Here is a 22,680-nt window from a genome sequence, read left to right on the forward strand (position 1 = left end):
AATGAGAGCTTATGTTTCTCAATGCAATTAACATTTTAAATATGTAGGATTTTCAACCATTTTAAGGGCAGTTACAGAAGGATGACTGATTAGATATACCTGTTCAAAGTGTTACTCAGATTTCATTTGTAAATTACCCTGTATATGCTTTTTAAAAATTCTTTAAGAAACTATGTTGCATTTTTAAATAATTTATTACTGTTTTGCCATAGCCATGATAGCCATAAAACTAAAGGAACAATAACATTGAGTTCTTTAATATTTGGATGTGCCCTTTGGGGGGACTTGATGCTTTTTCACTCAGCTGCTTCATCAGGAAGTCAGGAATAACTGATGGCAATTCAGACACCCTCTGCTACCACCATTGCTGTCATCGCTCTTTCTTTTCTATCCTTTTTATGTGAAGTGATAAATAGTTCAGAATAGAGGGAGAAGTTTTATATCTGCACTTCTAATTTTGTCCAAGGCCAGAATTGTTCACTTTCCTGGGAACCATTCTATTTGAACCAACAGCCCTATCTGAAATGAAGTTAGTGGTCTGAGCCTATTCCCTAGTGAACAATAGCTCACAATTCAAAAACACCAAATACACGCAAAGCTGTCAGTTACTACTCAGGAGACATTCAGAACTGGGCAAACATGGATGCAGAATTACCTCACACCCTGGAGAGTGATTTTTCCAGGTGAACGTCAAGGTCATTCACAAGGCAATAGGGAAAAACATGCACTGTGTATTTGGTGTGTGCATAAACCAGTAAGAGCAGTTTCCCATATTACTACTGCAGGCTCATTGTTCATTTTGGAAAGGGGATTTATAATCTAGGATTTAAAAAATAATAATTCTATCCCTTTAGCTGAACTCACCTGAGGGCATGGACACACACAACACTTAGAATGGTTTAAATGCAGTTTAAATCTTAAGTGAACAGGCATTCACGCTTGTTAAATCAATTTAAATCCACCTGGAAGGGTTTGAAAATGTACCTGGAAAATCAACTACCATTTGAACTAGTTCACTGTAAACCAGTTATTACATGTGGACACCAAGCCTTCTGTGACATGGCTCTGGTTAGTCCTCCAGGCATCCCACACTACATTAACCCCCCCACACACACTGCTGCAACTGGCCACTCTGGTATGTAGTCAGAACTCTGGTCCCCTGCCCCCCACTTCCTTCTCCCTTTCATTGGCACTTTTTATCAATGAGCTCCCTTGTATTTCTTGTACAGTAAATCTGTCTTTCTAACAGCCATCTCTGTCCGCACTACCTACTTGACCACAGACCCTTTTCATTAGAGTCCTACCTAAATCATGGCGGAAGTTTCTGGCACAGCAGCACCTTTAATCTTGCTCTTTTTGCCATGTCCTCTCCCCCCCTCTGCCCCTCCTCCCCCACACCGCTGAGTGGCCAAGAGGCAATTAATGCCGTGGTTTTAATGCAGCCAGGGGGGAGGCGTACAACAAAAAGAGCAAGATTAAAGGCAGTGATACACCATGAACTCCCACCATGATTCAGATAGGTCCCTACTCATCATGCCCCTCTAATCCCTGAGAACCAAAAAGGAAGGCTCCAAGCACTTCTCTCCACCTCCCCTTCCCTACCCACAAATCAGGCATGTATACTGCAGACTTCAGTCATATGCAGGCTACTGAAGTTTGAGATCATGTTTAGGAAACAAAGGAAAACAGAAAAGTGACAACACCGGCAGCCACAGGTTACCCACGCCTGGGACTTCCAAAGCATAAGTGCAAGCATTCTCCCCTTTCCCCACATGCCCCCAGCTCACCCATTGAGGGACATGCTGTGTTGGGTGCTTACTCCCTCATCTTGCCCTCTGATACCAGAGCAACAGCTCTTCACAACATTGTGAAAAGGTTCCCAATCTCTGATGTCTTGGAATGGTTGAGTTATGAGCATCTGCACCCTGTTTATTATCCATTTGTCTGGCAGTAGGTGTCAGCAAACTGTATTTAAGAAGGCATTATTATTATTAGTGGGTAAGTATACTAGAAATAACACATATTCCAGAGGAAATCCTAGCCCAGGCTTGTCCAACATATGGCCGGTGAGCTGGCATGCGGCCCGCCAAGCCATTTTCTGTGGCCCGCGGTGCTGCGACGGGAAACGAAAGTAAACGCTGTTTACTTTCATTCCCACCCCTTGTCCCTCCTCCAGCCCCTCAGCAGCTTCCTAATGGCTGCTGAAGGGCTGGGGAAGGGACAAGGTTCCCACATGCACCGCGTCAGCTTGACGTTGCCAACGCAGTGCGGCTCCTTCCCTCCCCCCTCATTTCACAGTGTCCCTTCCTCGCCCCACCCCTCGCTTCCTCATTTGCATGCCAGCTCCTCCCCTCTCCCTCATTGCAGGGTTTCCATTCCTAGCCCTTTTCCTCCCTTCCTCATTTGCATGCTGGCCCTGCCCTGCACCGGTCCCCACCAGCCGCATGGGCTGGAGCAGGTCTCAGTGCAGCGGGTGGGTGCAGGGGGCGTGGATGCCGGCTCGGAGGGATGCTGCAGCTGGGCCTGCAGGAGATGCTGCTGCCCCTCCTCCCCATGTTGGGGCGGGAAGCCGGCACTGCTTCCACCTCCCTGTGCCCACAGACATCGCGCTGGGGGTGGTGAGTCACGGGCCCTGGGGAGAGAAGGACCCCTGCCTCTCTGGCTGCCCCGGGGGAGAGGGAGTAGGGGGGTGTCCCTGCACATCCCGCACCCCCCTGTAGAGTCCCCACATGTCCCCCTGGCTGTTGAGCCCAGGTGCGCAGGTGTGGGAGCATCCTTGAGGCCGCCCAGGTGGCAGGGAGGACACAGCGAGGTCAGGCGGCACCTCTTGACCCGTGCGTCCCCAGGCTGTGGCCGAACTGGACAGGCCGTGCGAGTGCCCGCTCCTGCCGGCCCACTGGGTGATAAGAAGTTCAAGATCCGGCCCCATATTCAAAAAGGTTGGACACCCCTGTCCTAGCCCCATTGCAGTCAGGGAGAATTTAGCCATTTACTTCAAAAGATAAGACTTTATACCATAAATGTTTTTCATGTAACAAATTGGAGAGATGTAATAAGCATATCCTTTGACTGGATCACCTGCTTGCTAATGCATTTTCCCAGGATTTAGTCTAGCATTTCAAAACTTGGATAAGGTTCAAGTGGCTGCCATGTTTTAAAATGAACACATCACAAAAATGGTTACTCCTCTCCATTAAATCACTAGTTGATTTGTTTGCTGGTCGCATCAGGGTGATAAACCAACTCCTTTATTTATTTACATACTTACTTCTTTGCCAACTTATTTATTTCATTGAGATTTCCATTTTCTTCAGAATATCGAGTTTCATTAACAAAAAACAAAACAAAAAAACCACTGGAAACTTGCCTTTACAGCAGAGGTGGGCAAAATGTGGCCCCCAGGCCATTCTATCCAGCCCACAGGGCCCCTAAAACATTTAGAAAAATTAATATTTAACTGCCCCGGCTGCCTGTCATGTGGCCCTCAATGGCTTGCCATAACTCAGTAAGTGGTCCTCTGCCTGAAATAATTGCCTGCCCCTGCTCTACAGAATAACTAGAACTGAAATAGCTAAACTAACTACTTTTAATTCATAGCTTTAGTTATTTATGTGCACCTCTGTGAGCTAACATATATTTTGGAATAAGAGTGCCTCATTTTGAAATAATGAAGTCAGCCAAAATTCAGGTTTGCGCCAAAATAACTAGAGGTGTGAATTACAACTGATTTACTTATCTTGGTTTCAGTTGCTGTGTCTCTAGCTATTATGACTGTACAAAACAACTTAGAACGTGAAATGAATGTAGTGTTTTCTGGATCTGCAAAGAGCCTGAAACAATATCTGAGAAGTGTGAACTACACTGTACTTCAGTGGGATGGTAGTTCAAATATCTAGCTATGGCAGTTTAAAAGGTCTGTTAACTATTCATAGTATTGAATACAGTTCTGCTCCATCTGCTGTGAATAGTGTCTCTTTTTGGTAGCATGAGTTGATGGCATGTGGGAAAAGGTCAACCCTTTTTTTCTAAATTTCAATGTGCAGCCAAAAAGCTTGGAAGGGTGGAATAGAATCTAGTTGTTTGAGCTGCCCAAAATCAGTCAATGGCTAGTGGCTTGTCCTATAAACCCGAACAGCCAGCCTTTACTCCCAGAATAGCGAAGGCCAAGCTTTTCTCTGGCAGTGAGTGTAAACTAGGCAGTCTCTTGCCTGGCTGTCATAGCTCCTGATCCTCCCTCTCTACAAAGGATCTCCTCCCTCTCCTGCTCCTCCCTCTGGAGATATTCAAGCAGATACAAGGACATCAGTAACATGGTACTTTTCCCAAACATCTGCACATGGCCATGGCAACTAGAAACAGTATATATGATACACCTTAACAAAAGCTTGGGATCTAATACCCTAACACGGCTGACCCCACTGCACCTGTCTTTTGTGCTTCTGCCTTAATCAGACCTACGCTAAAATGATTATGAACTCCATGGAGGGTAAACTATTTTTTATTGCTACCCATGCTGTGAAAGTCTTCTTATTTTGGTACGTCAAATGGCTGGGACCATGAGTTTTTGGGAGAGCTTGAGAAAGGAACACCACTCTCCCCTTCCCCCCACTGAAATCCTCCAAAATTACCTGAGACCAGTTGTCAGCTATTTTAGACATTAAAGGTAAGTCACAGCTCTAAAGCTATGTCTCAGGACCATTTAGGGCTGTGAATGCCAGTAGGCAGCAGATCCCTGGCTCCCTGTGCTTTCTTCTGCTCTTTAGTTGTGTCATCAAATTGCAGAACATTGTGGGGTTGGGGGTGATCAGGGGTAGGGGCAAGTTTTGTTTTATCAGTTCATTTTGAAAAATAAAGTGTTCAGCCAATTTTTGTAAGTTTAAAAATTAAATTCATCCTGAAAGTTGTATAGATGGCTCTGTTACAGATATAGTATAAATGTGATACTGTTGTGCATACTTACAGAATTTGTGGTTGCCCAAAATAAATGTCTTTTGTTTTTATTTCTTCTCTCTCCTCCCCCAAGATTTCTTTTGACCTGGCAGAATATACTGCTGATGTTGATGGAATTGGCACTTTACGGCTTTTGGATGCTATTAAGACATGTGGCCTTATCAACTCTGTGAAGTTCTACCAAGCCTCAACCAGTGAACTTTTTGGGAAAGTGCAAGAAATACCACAAAAGGAAACCACCCCTTTTTACCCAAGATCACCATATGGTGAGTATTCTTAGTGTGTGTATGCCTGACTGTCCACTGTGCTCATGTTTCAGGGCTGAAGTAATTAGGGTGTGAGATTAAAATGAAGATAGAACAAAAGTGACTAGACATGTTTAGAGGCATACCTTTATGACTTACTATATAAAAAGCATTCACTGCCATTGCCTGAGGGTTGGAAATTACCATTTCACTTCACAAAACCTTGTTCATTCAAATCTGGAATGGAGAATTCTTTTCAAAAGATTCAGGGGAGGAGTAGTCCTTTCTTCATGAAGGATTGTAAGATAGCACTGAAGTGATAAAGTTTCATATTTTTTGTTGCCTAAATGAAAATCTCCCAAGAGCTCACTTGTCTCATGAACTTGCATTAAATTTGAAACACTTATTAAAGCAATGTGCATGGAAGACTATAGTGATAAAGTTTCAAATCAGTTTGAATGCTAAGGCACCAGATTTTCTCTCTTATTCCCCCAATGTCATTTTTTTTATTAGCAGAGGTCACCACAGTGGCATATTTCACACGGTCTGGCTGTGTTAATTATATTGTAAAAGAAAAAGTGCTATGCTTGTGTGTGCATAAGAAAACAAGTGAGAGGTGCTTAAACACTTCCTGACCAGCACTACAGCTATATAGAAAAGACTATTTTCTCATTCAGTTACTGTTTATTAGGTTGGATGTTTTTTTCATGGTGAAACATGACACACTAAGGGAATTAATCAAACTCTAATTTGCTTTGTTGAAAGGTGGACTTTATTCACTCTGTGTATATGTAGTAGGTGTGCATATGTGTGTATTTCATATATATTTTATACACATGCATTGGGGTATGTATATAATATTTTTAATTTTTTTTAGGAGCAGCAAAACTGTATGCCTACTGGATTGTGGTGAACTTCAGGGAGGCCTACAATCTGTTTGCTGTGAATGGCATTCTCTTCAATCATGAGAGTCCCAGGAGAGGTTAGAAAATCTTTGAAAAACTCTATTACCACCCCATTGTACATCTGAGCAGTAAAAAAAGAAGCAATATATCCACAGGTTTCATTTAAATTTACCAGTGTTCTAAAGCAGGGGTTTCTAACTCCCAGCTTGCTTGATGTGTTTATATGACCCCCAAGATAGACTTAGCGTCTGCAGAATGCATGCCTTCACTTTCAAACATAAATTCTATTTCCAACCCCTTTTGGTTTTGACTTTATCCTTCTGCATATGAACTAAAGTAGTACTGTCCTAGACTAATCAAAACAGCCTCTGTGAATTTGCCTATTCATCTTGATAGGTGTGTTAATGCTAACTTGTAAAGATGACATTTAAAAGACCAGTATTTTAAATGCTACAGTAGGCAATTGCACGTGGAAAGGAGGCACGATTTAATGTCTAATTTGCACACAAGTAACAAATAAAGGGGTAAAAATAATAATTTTTCTAAATTCATAGGTGCTGAATTCATCCTAGTATGTATAAAACTGTGGATTAAAGAACATCTCATTTTCTGTGAAAGTTCTTTCTCAGGGCTGCAAGCTATCTTTTATTGTAATACCAGCTAGTCCTTAATACCAATATGAAAGGGTAGAATACAGATGATTGTATACCCCATTTAATAACTGTTTTCTTCCCAGTAAAAATAAACAGTTAATACTAATCTGGAATGTAAATTATGCACCAGAATTTTCACCATATACAGTGAAAAATTTTTACTACCCATAAACTTCTAGAATTGTATTCAAGTGTACTGTTTAAGAAGATAATTGAATTAAAACAAGAAGCCAGATTTTCACTTTAGAAACATTTTCTTGTGGTCTGTCACTAATGAAAAGTAAATCCAAGTTATAGGGAAATATAATTACGTAAATTCCATTCTAGCACAAAACCCTATAAAGATGATGATGATGATACAGACAGCTATATCATAAACCATAATTGAAACTCAATTAGAAAAGTGTAGATCCCAGGCACATTTAGGCTAGGGACAGAAATTACACATAATCTGGTTTAAGTGATCAGCAACTGGTTTAAATCTGTAACAGAACAGGAACTCAGTGCACATAAACAAGTTTCAAAATGCCTAAAACTGGTTTAAGATAAATCTGGTTGAATGCGAACTGATTTGGGTCAAACTGGTTTATGGAACTTTGGTCCCAGACTCCTTCCTGGTTCAAGTTAAATCACAGTCCCCCCAGCATCCCAGCATGCTTTCCAGCCCTGGGCTGGGGTGGGCTGTCTGCTCCAGAGAGCAGTCTCTCTGCTCTCTAGCTGGAGCAGTGAGGGCTGGCTGACAAGGGAGGTCGGGGGGGGGGGGAGAGGCAAGCCCAGCTGGGGATGCAGTCCAGTCTGCAGGGGGAGGGGAAGGACATTCCCCACCACAAACCCTGACTGGGGTCTGGGGCCAGGGAGGAGGGGTTAAACACAGCTTCCCTTGCTTAAATTTACTGCTGGCTGCAACTGTGGACTACTTCATGAAAGCATGAAGAGGAAGTGATAAGCAACCCTTCAGAGTCCTGATGGTGTAATTCTGGACTACAAATCTCAGACACCTTGGGGGCAGCAGGAAGAGGAAGTGAACACACAGCCAGAGAGCTGTGCTCTAGCGCCTCCTGGCTTCTGGACTCAGCCAGTGCAGACATGTGGTTGCATTTCCTAAATCAAAAGTAAACATCTGTTCACTTCTGTTTCAATTTAATCTGTGCAGCTTAGGCTAACCTGCAAAGACTGAATCCATTCAGCCCCAGGTTGTTTTAGTTGTCATACTTAGCCTTAAACACAGCTTTTGCAGTGGTCATTTTTGGGGTCATTTACTAGTGTACAATTTGGTAGCTTATCAGAGCTAGAATCACTTCCTTACTTAGCCAAATCCTTGACTGCTGCAAATTGATATCACATATCCACTTTTTTGTAGGACTGCACAAGTGGTGCAGAACAAGAGAGAGTCAGCCACAATCTTTTACATTCTTTGGTACCATGTTAAGGAAAAAGTACATATTTAAGAAAATTGTTAAATTATTTAATTTAACTTGTCCAAATTATTTGACTTTTGTAGAAGTAAGTACTGTCATAGATTTTCACTAGAAACAGTATTCTGGGTTTTTATAGTAATTTGGCACTTGGATTGCCAGGAGAATCAAGTTTAGTATGTGAAAGATGTTCTCTGTGCTGTCTAGTGTAGGGTGTGGGCAGATCATTGCAGGTTAAATGACTACTGGGGCCCTGATCCTGGCACTTATCTTTATGTGCCCCATTTAGATTGGTGGTGCTCTATGTGTTGTCACCACTCTATCCATGCATTGTATATGACAGGATCCTTACAATTCCATGAAAAGTTCTGTGCAGTTTTCCATAGAGAAAACACCACCAAATTATAGATCTGATAGAATATGGCTTAACTCCATTTCTACACCACTGCAATGCAGTTGATTTTCAGTAACATTTATTTGGTACAAAACCAGAATAAAGCCGTATTAAATAAAGCTCATAGTAGTTTTGTTGGTCGCATTAACTTTTGGATTCTGCAGTTCCCCCTTCATGCATTTCAAGCCCACTATAGTTTCACAGTGTTAAATAGCTGCATGATATTATCCATTTGCATACCTGATTTATGGGGTGATGAGTGTATACTTTATGCAGTAGTAAACAAGTCACTGCAGTATATTCTAATGATGTCATGGAATTTGATACCAGGAATATCCAGATTGCTATACATATTTTGAGTTAGTACAGGATGATACAATTGAGAACAGATCAACCACCATAAAAAATGGCAAGAAAAAAATAAAATCAACAATCTTTTTGTATAACAGGACAAGCAATGACAGATTCTTGCATTTCTGGTATGCCTTAAGAATTAAAGGGTCAGCAGTATATTATCTAAATTCATTTTCAAGTCAGGATGCCTGTCTAAAGACTGTTGCCATTTTGAAGAAGAAGAAACATTTCAGTACCCATTCCTGCTTTCGATCCATCAGGCTGTACTGGCATTCTGTTCCAGCTTTGAGACCAGTCCAACATAGCTTCCAGTCCTAAACCTCCTCCTCATACATTTAACGTCCCTAAAGACATTGCAAGTTTGTGATTTGAAGTTACAAGCTTTGCTTTACTGGGGAAAAAAATTCACATTTGCCATGAACAGGGAGCCCTTTCTTAGAAATGGATTTAGCCTTGCTCCATTAGAACAGGAACATAAGCAATGAAAGTAGCAGTAACCACAGGTTGGTGCCATTTTGCTACAGTTTTAGTGTCAGAATGTCTAAAAAGAGCTAAAGTAACTTCTTAATAGCCATTCATAACTTTTATAACTTTACAAAGATAATAATTTGTGTTGTCTGGGAAGGAAAAGGTATAAAAATAGTGAAAAATGCCGGAAAGTAGTTTGCTTGCCAGTTTAAGAGGTTGGAAAGGTAAAAGCAGACAAAACTGAATTCCTTCAAATATTGTATGGTATTAGTACTGTAGGTTCCGTGTTCCACTGAGCCATTAAGAGACAATTCTATATCAAGAGTGGTGTTGGAATGCATCGAGCTTGGGGGTCTGTGGGAAGCAGTGTGCCCAGTGATCTGATGAGGAGTTAGACTGATGTATGCTAGGTCCCAAGGGCCTAAGTACAGACAGTCAAAAAGCCCAAGGCTGAAATGATTCAGTCTTTGCATGTTAGTCTAAGCTGCAGAGACTAAATTGAAATAGAAGTGAACAGACATTTGCATTTGATTGAGGAAATGCAGCCACATGCCTGCAGTGGCTCAGGTCAGAAGCCAGGGGGCGATAGAGCACTGTTTTCTGGCACCTAACCAACATGGGCTGTGTGTTTGCTTCTTTTTTCTGCTGCTCCCAAGGTCTCTGGGATTTGTAGTCCAAAATAACAGCAGCAGGACTCTGAGGGTAGCTCATCACTTCTTCCTGCTTCCAGCTGCCTCTAGGATTTGTAGTCCACAGATGCAGCCAGCAGGAAGTTTGAGTGGGCAAAGGGGTCTTTGAAGCCCCAAGCCCATCCCCCCCTTCCCCCGGCTCCAAATGCCAGTCCCAGGGAAGCAATCCCTTTCAGCTAGGGAGCAGAGGGACGGGGCAAGCCCTGCTCTATGAAGCAGACAACACAGCCCAGCCCAGCCCAAGGCTGGAAAGCATGCTGGGAAGTTGGAGCACTGTGATTTAACTTGAACCATGAAGGGGTGTGGGTCAGAAGTTTCATAAACCAGTGTGACCCAAATCAGTTAAGTCTGATACTACATTCAACCAAGTTGATCTCAAACCAGTTTCAGTCATTTTGAAACTGGTTTATGTGCACTGAGCTTCTGTTCTGTTACAGGTTTAAACCAGTTTCTGATCACTTCAACCAGTTATTATGTCTCTAGCCCTATTGGCTAGGGACAAACATTACACATAAACTGGTTTAGGTGATCATAAATTAGTTTAAACCTGTAACGCAACAGAAGCTCAGTGCACATAAACCAGTTTCAGAATAACTGAAACTGGTTTAAGATATACCTGGTTGTATGTAGTATCAGACTTAATTGATTTGGGTCAGACTGGTTTATGCACCGTCTATCCCAGACCACTTGCTGCTTTAAGATAAATCAGAGTCCCCCAGCATCCTGGTATGCTCTCTTGGTTGGGTGAGGCTTTCTGCTCCACAGCAGGGTGGGCCCCTCCCCTCTGCTCCCCAGCTAAGCTCCCCAGCTAAGATTTGCAGGTACAGCAGGATCTGCTGACTTCCCCATGCCCCCCTCCTCTTCCCCTCCCCTCCCCTCTCAGCACTTGCTGCTTAAGCAGGCATCTCTTCTTCCTCTCTCCCATAACACAGACCATAGCCAGCATGTGGTTGCTAATACTGTATAAGGCTCTGGCAGAAAGTGCGGACACAGCAGGGCCTGCCTGGCTTCCCCCTGTCCTAACCCCCTCCCTCCCTTCTCCCACAATCCAGACCCCAGTGCCAGGGACCCAAGGCATATGGTGTGCTAACTAATGGGGAGAGGTGTCTGGGTGTGAGTCTCCAATTTCACTGGAACAGGCAGGCAGACAGAGCAGGGCTTTTGGAGCTAATCAACAGGTCAGCCCAGTAAGCTGTTTAAGAAGTTTGAAGTAATGGGACAGAGACCACTGTTTTGCTAATCGGGTGATAAAGACTGTCATCAGCCCCCTGGCTGGCTGGCTTGCCTGTCAGTTTGCTGCAGACAATCTGAGGAAACAAGGAGGGAGATTGAAGAGCTCTGTATCACCAACAGATGCATGCACTACACCCCCGCTCCCTTGCCTCGGAGTGCTAGCCTGGGGCTAGGGGCTGACAACACTCCCACCCCTAGAACAGCCAATGGAGAAAAGCCTGCGACTGTGCACATAGGCCTCCCTAATCAGAGGTCCTGTCAAGGCCTGGCCATGTCCCCCTCAGCTCAGCTCCCTGCAGAAGGGAAGTGGGGGCTGCTGTAGCAACCCCCGGATTCTAGCTTGAGCCACTGCAGGAATGTGCCTGGATTTCCTCAGTCCAAAGAGAATGTCTGTCCAGTTTCCAACTAGTTCAGCCTAGCCAGGTTAGACTAACCTGCAAAGATTGAATCAATTCAGGCTCAGGCTTTTTGAATGTTTATCCCTAGCCATTGTGTTACAGATTTGAACTGGTTTCCAATCACTTATACTTTTTTATGTGTTATTTCTGTCCCTAGCCATTAGTACATTGTACATTTGAGTGTTTCTCATGCAGAAGTTTTCCACCTGCATAGTGTTCTGCACATCTCTCTTGAGCATCACCCAGGCTTGCTATAGTGCCTGTATTTGCAGAGGCAAAGTTTGTAAAAGCCTCTGTAGTTGTCTTGTGGGCTGGCTTCTGTGCATCCATGTTGTATGATTCACATTAAATGAGGAGGCCTGACAAAATGCATTTCAGTGTACTGCTAGCTTGGTGTGGTGGGTTGATCAAGTACAGAATGGAGGAATGAGTAATAAACCACCAGCAAATTTGTCTTCCATGTTGACTGTCTCTGATTGGTCAATGGGTCTGACCTGAACCGAGACAAAATTGGGAAGAGCTCACTTCTTTGTTACCTTTTTCCTTAACATTTCAGATACCAGAGGAATGGAGAGTAGATAAAAGGGTTCAATGGGACTCTAACTTAAAAAACATAGAATCCTCCTCTTTTGCCTTGATAAAGGAGTTTGGGGTCCATAATCATTGGGCTGTGGGGTATCTGGCACTATTTTTGTTATGCAACACCTCTATTCTGGGTAAATAATGTGAGGCAATTCAGCATGATTCTCAGGAGCATTAAAATCCCCAAAGGTCAATCTATTTACTCAGTCCTAAATTTAAATGTATTTTGATCTTGTCACTTAGTGAGTCAGGAAATGGGTGAAGAAAGGCCTGAAGGATTTATTCTAAAAGGTAGCCCATTAGTTTGAATTCTGTTTTAAGAAAATGGAAACAAATACTTTGAAAAAAAATCCTTATATAGAAGGGCCATTAAACACTCCCAGAGCAAGCTTACATATCTTGGGCCAAAGAAAAGAAAAGTAGACTTTTTAACCAGTGGGTCCCGCAGTGGAATAATCTGTGCAGAGGGAAACTTTCAAGAAGTATATTTTCTGCAGATGAGGGGTCTGATTCACAATTGCATCAAAACAGCTTTATACTAGTGTGTCTTTACTGAAGATCCTCTGTGGTAAAAACAGCATTACACAATAAGAAATCTAACCAAAAACCTTCATAGGAAGCCATAGGAGAAATTGTTTTTCTTATATTTCAAGCTGTTGGAAAGAAGATATCTTTATTAAAGCATTTTATTTTCATTTTAAAATAAATCAAAACAAAAAAGTTCTTTGCCATCTACATATTTTTCACAATGTGTTTGAAAAGGAGTTTTAGTAGTTTTAATAGCTAACGCCATGGAACCTGGATAATAACGTGCAAATCTACTCAGAACGCCCAAGGTTTACTGTGCAAGTCTACTCCTGGATAATAATGTGCAAATCTACTCAGAATTCCTGAGTGTCTTAATCTCAATCTAAGAGGTTTCCTAATCCTCAAAATTACTCAGATTTGAGGGTAATGCTTATTTTGTGAATTAGCCTCTTAGATTCTCTCTATAGCCTTTACTTCTGTCTTCCTCTTTTGCTCTGTAGAAGTACAGCCATACCAACAGTTAGTAAAATGTGAAATTATACTACAAATTTGAACAGTTAAAAAGCAAGCCCACACAATGAGCTTATGTTGGACATGTCTTGTTCTGACAGCCCCTGTGACTTAAAAAAACCCAGCAATGATAAATTTCAGAGTGGTTGAACCTGCTGTCTGAGCCTTGCATCTCATTTTGAAAACAGTGCTGTAATATCAGATTATACACATGCTGGGTCCCATGGTCATGTGTTGCAAATGTATGTTTAATAATAAATAAATAAATAAAGGGTTACCAAACTGCTTGCATCATATATAATAACACGAGAAGTTAATGTTAATAAGGGAAAGGATGTTTTGCAAACCATCATTGGGAGGTTTTCCCCCCTTATTTGCATGTGTCTATTGCCTTTATCTCTGTGACAGTTACTTTATGGATGATATGGAGTATTTTTCAGGAAAAATGCTACATCAGATCTTCAGCTCATGTAAATCAGCATGGCTGTGCTGAACTGAGTAGAGCCATGTTGATCTATACCAGCTGAAATTTTGGCATCCAATTTCCAGTCTTGGACTGATAATCCATGATAACTTGTGTACAGCTTGCTTTGTGTGAGGAACAGGTTAGGTGCACCATTAAATTCTTGGGTCTGATTTTTCCTGTTACTTTCACTATATTTATGTTAGTGTATGTCATTTGACCTAGGGTGGATTTCTTCTGATTTATACTATTGTGTAAGGAGAGTCAGTTCTTCAATATTTTAGCTATTTTTAATATGTAACTATGATATTCACAGTATTTAGATAGTATTTTTTTGCTTTCTATGTTAAGAGCTAGGATTTTGCTTTTATTTCCAAAGTGCTTCCCAGGTTGCAACATCCTGAGGAAGGCTCAGAAAAATCCTAACCATACTGTGCAAGGTCTCTCTGGCACATGCCATGTGTGTGGCCAGATAATATGTTTCGCCATTATTATTTGCTAGAGTTTTGTTTTTCACATTGACTGGTTCTAGAAGGGCAAGAGCAACAGTACTATAACTGTGATCTTCAGACAGGCACTGTCTTTGCATCTGCACAAAGCCGGCTAGCTCTTGTTTCCAGCAATAAGGCACCAAAGAGATGGAAGTAGAATATTAAAAGGAAAGTAAAAGTGGACAACTTTTTCCAAAAGTTAACCAGAACCCTGCCCCCCCACCCCCCCGAGAGTGATGTATAAGAGATTGTTAAAAATATCACAGCACTTCCTCTAATATTATTTTTTAGTGTGTGCAACTGCAGTCATTGCAACAGATTTGTTTTATGGTATTGAACAGGAAAAGTAACTGAATCATGAATCCATATTGCTATTAAAAAACACAGTATGTGAGTATTACAAGCTTGGGAACCCTGCTCTGCAGAATGATGCGAATGAGAATTTTCAACCACTGAAATTGTTTGTTTGTTTGCTTTGATGTTCAAGTGAATACGTGGTTCATTATGCAACAGAACATAAGTTTTTCAGGGAAAGTTAGGGCCTGATCGAAAACCCATTGAAATCTCTGGAAAGACTGCCATTACTTTCGTGGGATTTGGGTTAGACTTTTTCTTATTATTGTTTTCAAAGAGCCAGAAAGGAGACGTGTTCATTAAATTTTTTATCACGTGCTAGAGATTTAAACATCCTAGCTACAGATGAGATGTGACATGTAATTGGCTTTGATAAGTTTCTTCTGAATGTCTATTGTTGATAATGTTGTTTCTTTTTTCTCCTTATTCCCCCTCATTTCTTGCTTTCTAATTCTGTGTAATAATGTTTGTATATAAACTTCACATAATTTCTCATCTCCCTTAATGTCTCTCTCTCTACTGTGTTCTATGTAATTAATACTCCATAATATATATGTATGCATAAATATTAATATATATTTATATATATACACATATGAATACATATACAATATGAATAACATATAATATGAAGTATTAATTACATAGAACATACACTTTTGTGTAATTAATACATAAATATAAATACAGTGTATACTGTATTTCATGGTGTATAAGTCAACCCCATATTTCTGATCAAAAAAGTTAGGATTTTCGTAGATCTGGTGCAGAAGCTGACCCACATTTTATAATGATTCATTTGTAAAAAAAACTCCATGTACAGTAAGTATTCTCTTGTAGCCGAAAGAATTCAGAATGAACAATCACTGCCATGATTGTTTCTGATGACGGTCATGCTAACTATCACAAGCCGCGAGTTATATACAATGAACAATTTCCGGAGCACAATTTAAAATCCCTCAGTCATTTTAATCTTCAGAAGTGTCAGGCACAAATAGTTCCATTCAGCCATCTAATGTCATATGGATTCTCAACCCTGGAAGTTTCAGCATCTTCATCCTCGCTTAGATCTTCATCATGCCACAAGCAAAGAGAATTGTTGCACTTTTACACAAAGGGGTATAAACAGTGGTCCAAACCATTGGATATTATCATGGTAACTAATTCATGTAATTAGTGTGACTGTGCCTCATACATTCAAACTATTATCACTATCTTATTGTGTAATTAATTGTAACACATTTTTAAAGTTGGCAGCCATTCTTTGCTTTGATTTGATGACTGTTTCAAAGATGAACAAACTTTGAAGCGCAATATTTTTTTATTTCAAAGTATTGATATGGTGTATAAGTCAAGGTGAAAATTTAAGGGTAAATATTTTGGCTTCAAACTGTGGCTAGTACACTGTGAAATATGGTGTATTCACATATGTATAACTTCATGTGCACACACATATACACACGTATATAACTTTATTACATAGAAGTGGGAGATGTATATTATCACCCCTCTAATTTATATATAATGTAAAATAAATATAACTTCACATATATTTATTGTTATATACGTACATGTACACAGAAACACATATACATTCACATGCATATAATATGATTTTTTTTTCTCCGATTTACAATGGCTGTCTCCAGTTAGATTTTGGTTTTCAATCAGTTTCCAAATCAAGGGAAGTGATTCTTTCACTCTATTCAGCACTGGCGAAGCCTTCACCTGGAATATTGTGTCCAGTTTTGGACCCCATGCTTCAAGGAAGATGTAAACAGTTTGGAAAGAGTCTAACCAAAGGCAATGGAAATTATTAGGGACCTGGGAAACAAGACTTATGAGGAAAGACTAAAAGAAATAGGGTTATTTAGCCTGAAGAAGAAAAGACTGAGGGGGGATTTGATAAGTCTTCAAACACCTGAAGAGCAATTACAGAGAGGATGGAAATGGACATTTCTCTGTGGCTGTAAGGGTCCAGACTAGAAGCAATGGCATCTCAAGCTGCTTATGTTGGAGATTAGGAGGAACTTTCTGACTGAGAGTGGTCTGGGACAATCTACCTCAGGAAGTTGTAGATTCTTCATGCTTCAAAACTTTCAAGAGCTGGTTGAACAGACACTTGGCTGGGATGGTTTAGTTGGGAATGATCCTGCCTTAAGCAGGGGGGCTAAATCAGTTGACCTTGTGAGGTCCCTTCCAGCCCTACTTTCTTGTGATCCTGTGATTTCCTTAACCTTTTGATTATTTGGCTCATTTAATCCTTCAAAGCAAGATGTTTGCAGTGTCCAGGATCATTTTTTTTTTGGCTTTTACATTGTGTAAAAAAAAGTAATAACTACTGTGACTCTGTACATGACATCATTTTCTAGATCGTTCAGTAGTGGAGCTTTCTTTCCTCTGATAGCACCACAGGTAGAACGCTTGTCATCACACAATTATTGTATAGCTAGAGGGAAAGGATATAGCCGTTCATTTCTCTGATAGGTCTCAGCTAAGAAGGAAACTGCAAAGTACTTGTAGTCAGATTAATATAAAAAGAAGTCATGGAACTCAAATGTGTTGGAGGTAATATTCACTTTTGTGTTTATTTGTAGTTTATCTTGATATAGCAGATTTTTACCATTTGGGGAGTGTCTTTGTAATAGCGATTTTCTTTTACAACCTTCCATTCGTCCTTCTACCTTTCTCTTGAAGAGGACAGTCGCACATGCTGGTGTCTTCTGAAAACATCCAGAAAATCCCTACAACGTGACAGCTAGGTCTTCTGAGTCTCCCAAAAGATGAGCTAGCCAGCTTTTCCAAGGTTTCCCTTTTCCCTCTCTCTTTTTTTCCCCCTCCCAAATGAGAAGAGGAACTGGAGTCCACCCCTCCCCCACTTCTCCCCACCTCCAGCCTCATTTTCTGCATAAGAGGAACCTGTCAGCCGACCCCACCATAAAAAGCTAGGTGTTAACTAATTCCATGCTCTTAGAAGACACAAAGGGACCTTCTGACTAGTGCTGCTTTTATCCCCTAAATTCCTTATGTCCATAGGACTTAAGTATATAACATTTTGTATGCAGAACTTTTTTATTTTATGTAAATACAAAATTTCCAGATCCGTTGAGTACAGTTCTGCTCTACTAAACAGCCAATTTATATCTGGTCCTTGACTGTTTGCTTCTGATCAGGTTCAATGGGTAGCATGTGTGTTTTTCTACCAAGCTAAGTGAATGCAAAGTACTCCTGGCAGCAAATGTCAGACGATTGCCTTTTTTACTTATAACCAAATATGTGTAGGAAGGAGAAGGAAGCCAGATCCTATTATTAAGTATGATCCAGCTATGTATTGAGTGAGGAGTGTTTGATGTAAGGTGCCATAGCAAGTAGAAAAGAAGTTGTTCAGACAGTTGTGTATCATTTTGCTGTCAAGATCACATAATACATTTTAAGTTTGCATGTTTCAACAAAGAAAGCATGCTGTGTCCCAAAGACAGACATTCTTACTGGCTTATTTTCCTTATTCCTCCAAGTGATCCAGGCAGGCAGCATCTTACACCTGCTATTAGTCAACTGTCAGTAGAACTAAATGTGGGCATAGGATTTTCAGGGCACAGACAGCTTAGGAGGAATAGTGAGAAGGCTGCCAGGTAGTCTCCTATCTATTTATATGCATAAATTGCCACCTGATAGGTCCAAGTTAGTTAAAAAAATTATTTTAGTTAATTTTGCTGCTTGTGAAGCTAACAGTGGCCAGCTAAGTAATGTTGATTGGCTCAATTAAAATACCTTAATCTCGACTTTCATCATCTCTGCTTTTTTTTTTTTTTTTTTACTGAATCACTACTAAGCAGGGAAATGTGATTATTGCAAAATATTCATTGATTTTTTTTTTATGAAAAGAATGTTTTGCAAGTAACTTCAATAGGCTCAAATTTCAAATTTAAAAAAATTAGTCTGCAAACATTTATAGACATGCTTAACTTCAAGCATATACATTATACAACTGGCTTCAGTTGAACTACTTACATGTGTAAAAAATAAAGGATTTTAAATGTTTGTCTTGGAAGATGAGTCTGTATGTCACATAGTGTCATCACCAAACCCTATCAATTGTTATATTTGCCACAATAATCGATGACAATCTGTTCTACATCTAAGTATTTTAGTCCATCTTCTTTGCTTATCTGCTTTAGGTATTTTTGAGGGACCTATCACCGGTTTATCTAAATACTTATGAATATTACAAAAAAACAGTCATTTTTTTGCCCGTGGGTTTAGATTTTCAGAACAGCTGTGTTCACAATCCAGATATCTCCTCAAGCAAATTGTTATCTTATCAGGTACATCTTCTTGTCATTAAATCATCCATTCCCTTGTGGCTCATTCAGTGCTGAGAGGAAAAAATGGAATTACAGTTTCTAGTCTTTCCTCTGATTAACGTAAATATGTTTTCACTACACAATGTAAACTAATGAATGATGAACACCAGCAAAATGTTAAATGCTATGATTTCTTATAAAGACCTTGCCATGTAATTCCTAACATTTTCTAGAAATATATTTGATCTCCCTTTAATATTTCCAAATTTATCATTTGAAAACTTTGAAGGATTTGGTGAAATTTCAAACCAAAACATTATGTTAATGTTTTGTGAAAGACCATTAAAAAAAAGTATCACATTTAAGGTTTCCTGTCAGCAATGATAAATGATGCAGTTAGGGCACATACCTAATTTACAACATTCTTATTGCCTTTTTAATACATTGAATCATGGCAGAATTTCTAAAAACATGATTCATGTTTGATGACTTCTTCTCTACTGTCTTTCATTTTGTTCAGTTGTTCAGATCTGTGCCAGTTGGATTTGGTGATCTCTTACCTATTTTGCACTTTGTTAAATAAAAAAGCAAACTAACATAAAATGAGTGACGTTCCATTGTAATCCTCTTTTCTTACATGTGTAATACTTTGTACTGTCTTACTAAAGGTGGAACAGTAATTTTCTGTGCTTGGTAACAGTCCAGAAGTAATTTGTTTGTTAAAGTATCAGGGCTTTGTTAAACTTTGCACTCTGAGTTGCTCAAATGTTGATTGGTGTTAGTACTAGCTTGAGTTTAGAACAGTCACACCTGAAGGTTAAAAACCTTCTCTGACTGTCTCCCACCTGCACAGCTATGACTTGCCATGAGAGGGCCGGTGAGCAGGGGCCCGACCAGCTTCTATCCCTGCTCTAGGTCGAGGGTTGAGATGGGTTGAGGGTGGGGGGGGAGGCGGGAACATGAAGCTGGGAGGCCAAGAGTTGATGGGATGGGGTGGAAGAACTGTGGTTAAATGAAGGAAGTCAGCCACTGAAGGATAAAATAAAAAGAGGATAAGATTAATAATTTAAGACGAAATAAAGAAGAAGTAAATTAAGGAAGGTCTTGTTTTAACAAATTGGGGCTGGGATGTGGGGGTGCTGGTCATGCTTCCTGGGGTGGCTTGGACGTGGGAGCAGTGAGGGAAGCCATTTTTGAGCATGCTACTGCCCTGACCTGGGAAGGAAGCCCAGCTGATGGGGAGCCAATCTAGCCCCTACCTTGTTCCCTTCATTCCCCCCAGACCCGACTCCTGGACCTGTCTGTGCTCTGCAACCTGGCTAGATGGCATGTTCTCTGCAGGCTGTTTGTGGGGGGTTGCACCCCTAGGGGTGGGAAGGTCACACCCTTAGGGGTTGAAAGGATAGTTGGATTGGTGCCAAAATTGCCACCTGGGCAATAGAGTTCAGAGGATGGAAAGGTTGTCCATACAGAACAAGAGATGGGGGAGGGACACTACATCCTAGGATGCTGGAGGATCACAATTTGTACAACTCATCTGTGGGGCGTGGCTACACTAATGGAACACAAGCTGGGTAACATGGATCAGAGATAAACCTGCCCTGAAGTGGCATAACTAAGCCACCTACAGTTTGCTTAAAACTAGTTTCAGTTGTTAATGTGTGGATAGTCCAGGGGTTTAGAGCTTCAGAAGCTTCCTAAAATCAATGTGTAACAAGGCCCTGAGAGAGAAAGTGGTGTGAAGCTTAGTGAGGGGAACTGAAATAGAAAAATTCCTGTTCAGCTTGAAATAAACTAAAGTTTCTTGAGTCACCATTATTCACTAAAAAAAATAGCTGTAGAAGGAATCTTCAAATTGAATACAAAGCTCTTCCTCCATTGAAAAGAATTCCTTGTTTGAGTTTGAAATGATTAATTGAAAAAAGGTAAGGTTATAAGTAAACAATACTGCCTCAGTACATCGTCAGATTTTACTACAGTGGCAAAGAAAGGAAAGCTGGTTTGACCAAGATCACATAATTAGTAAGGGCCAGAGCCAGAAATAGAACCCCGAGGTCAGATCCTTGGTTGAATGTTTAGAAATGTAAAATGTTCTACCTTCTGTTGAACTAAATCATACTAAATATCCCCAGGAGGCTATAGTAAGAAAACACCATTTGGGTCTGAAATTAAAAGGTTGTGAACCTTAAATGCTTTATTCCTTCTGTATATACACTTGTGTGTGCTTTTTTATATAAAGTAAAATCCGTCTTTGGCAAAAACACCCTTTGCTAGCTTTAAATATCTGCAAATCTAAACAATGGGACAGACCATCAATTCTGACAATTGCATACTCCAAATTATGGATGTATTTTGAGCATTTTAATTCTTCTTTGCTCCCACAACATCTTTTATTTTAAAGTATGTGACTATTAAACATTTTCCCTATACTGCTACCTGTATGTGCCTTGCCAACTGTACTAAACTGTTTCTTCCTCTTGGTTAACATTTCATAGGAACTGGAATGTAACTAAACATTCTATTGATTTGTTTGGTTGTAAATAACAGCTTGAGAAGTTTTGCAAAATCTGAAAAAATCAATAATCAATTTTAAGCTAATGACTTCTTAAAGTAAAGAAAGATTCCTTGGATGTAATTCTGAAGATTCATGCTTACTGTTATGTATGTTAAAATTGTATTACTGTGGCAATTCTGCAATAAAACTAATTGAGCTTTGGATGTAAAGAGCTGCAATGCATGCAGAAGTAACACTTAAGATTAATGAGGGGGCTCTGTTGCTAATTAATTAAGCCATTTAGGGCCTGGGTATGTGACTCATGTAAGCCATTTCTCCAACAGCATGAAAAAGGAGCAACATATAATATAGTCCCCTATACTGCACAGATATAAATCCCACCTGAGTATTTTTGTATGTTCATTCCTCTCCCAAGAGAGGAAGTTTGCTAATGCAAATAATCTATTACTGGCTCCCCCACCACCTGGTGGTGACATGTAGTAATAGACCTATTGTAGCATCTGTTCCAAGGGAGCTGGTTGTCTGTCCATTTGGACATCTGTGTAACTTGCATTTGGGTTCAAAACCAATGTAAGTTCTACCAGTGGCAAGGTGTCATGTGTTCAGGACCTTAGCCAACCTTCTTTTTCCTTGTACATATATGTGGACAAAATTTTACCTGATCATGAAGTGAAGATTGAAAGTATGTTGGTAAATGAAGAGCAAAATCACTTCGAAGCAATTGCATTTATCTAGACATAAAACACTGGGAAGTCAGAAAAGTTATATGTTGTGTTTCACTTAAAAGAAATCACAGGTAAGATACACAATCTCAACTTAAAAGATATTCAGTGGGGTTTTTTTTCATATATATCTTTCTTTCAGGATAGAATTAAAGCTTTTGCTGGCTCCCCCCCTTGCCGGTGTCTCAGCTATAGTCCTTATTTACCTGAATCTAAGATTACTTCAAATTTAAGACACACCCCTCCCCCCCAATAATTAGATTGTATACATGGAATAGTTTCATTTTTCAAATAATTTCCCATGTAGAGAATCTAATTAGTGGAAGGTTGTTTGAAATTTGTCCTCCGGCTATAGCTATGGCACAGAAAGCAGCAGTGGGGGAGGGGGGGGAGGGATGTCCAGAACCCTTCCGCTTGTTCCCCCCATGCCTGTCCCATGCCACGTGCCTTCCTGCCATATGCCCCGCTGCTGCTTCCCCCACTCCTGCTGCATCTCTACTCCAGATC

The 22,680-nt window shown here is 40.4% G+C and overlaps 1 protein-coding gene across 1 annotated transcript in view; it reads left to right on the forward strand.

Annotated features, from left to right (window-relative positions):
- GMDS (GDP-mannose 4,6-dehydratase) overlaps positions 1-22,680 on the forward strand; it is a 601,282-nt gene that overhangs the window by 228,076 nt on the left and 350,526 nt on the right. The window contains exons 5-6 of the mRNA XM_019490465.2: positions 5,024-5,216; positions 6,073-6,177. Coding sequence (XP_019346010.1) covers positions 5,024-5,216; positions 6,073-6,177 — 298 coding nt within the window. The remainder of the gene's footprint in view (positions 1-5,023; positions 5,217-6,072; positions 6,178-22,680) is intronic.

Source organism: Alligator mississippiensis, chromosome 3, assembly GCF_030867095.1.
Source record: "Alligator mississippiensis isolate rAllMis1 chromosome 3, rAllMis1, whole genome shotgun sequence".
Classification (NCBI taxonomy): domain Eukaryota; kingdom Metazoa; phylum Chordata; order Crocodylia; family Alligatoridae; genus Alligator; species Alligator mississippiensis.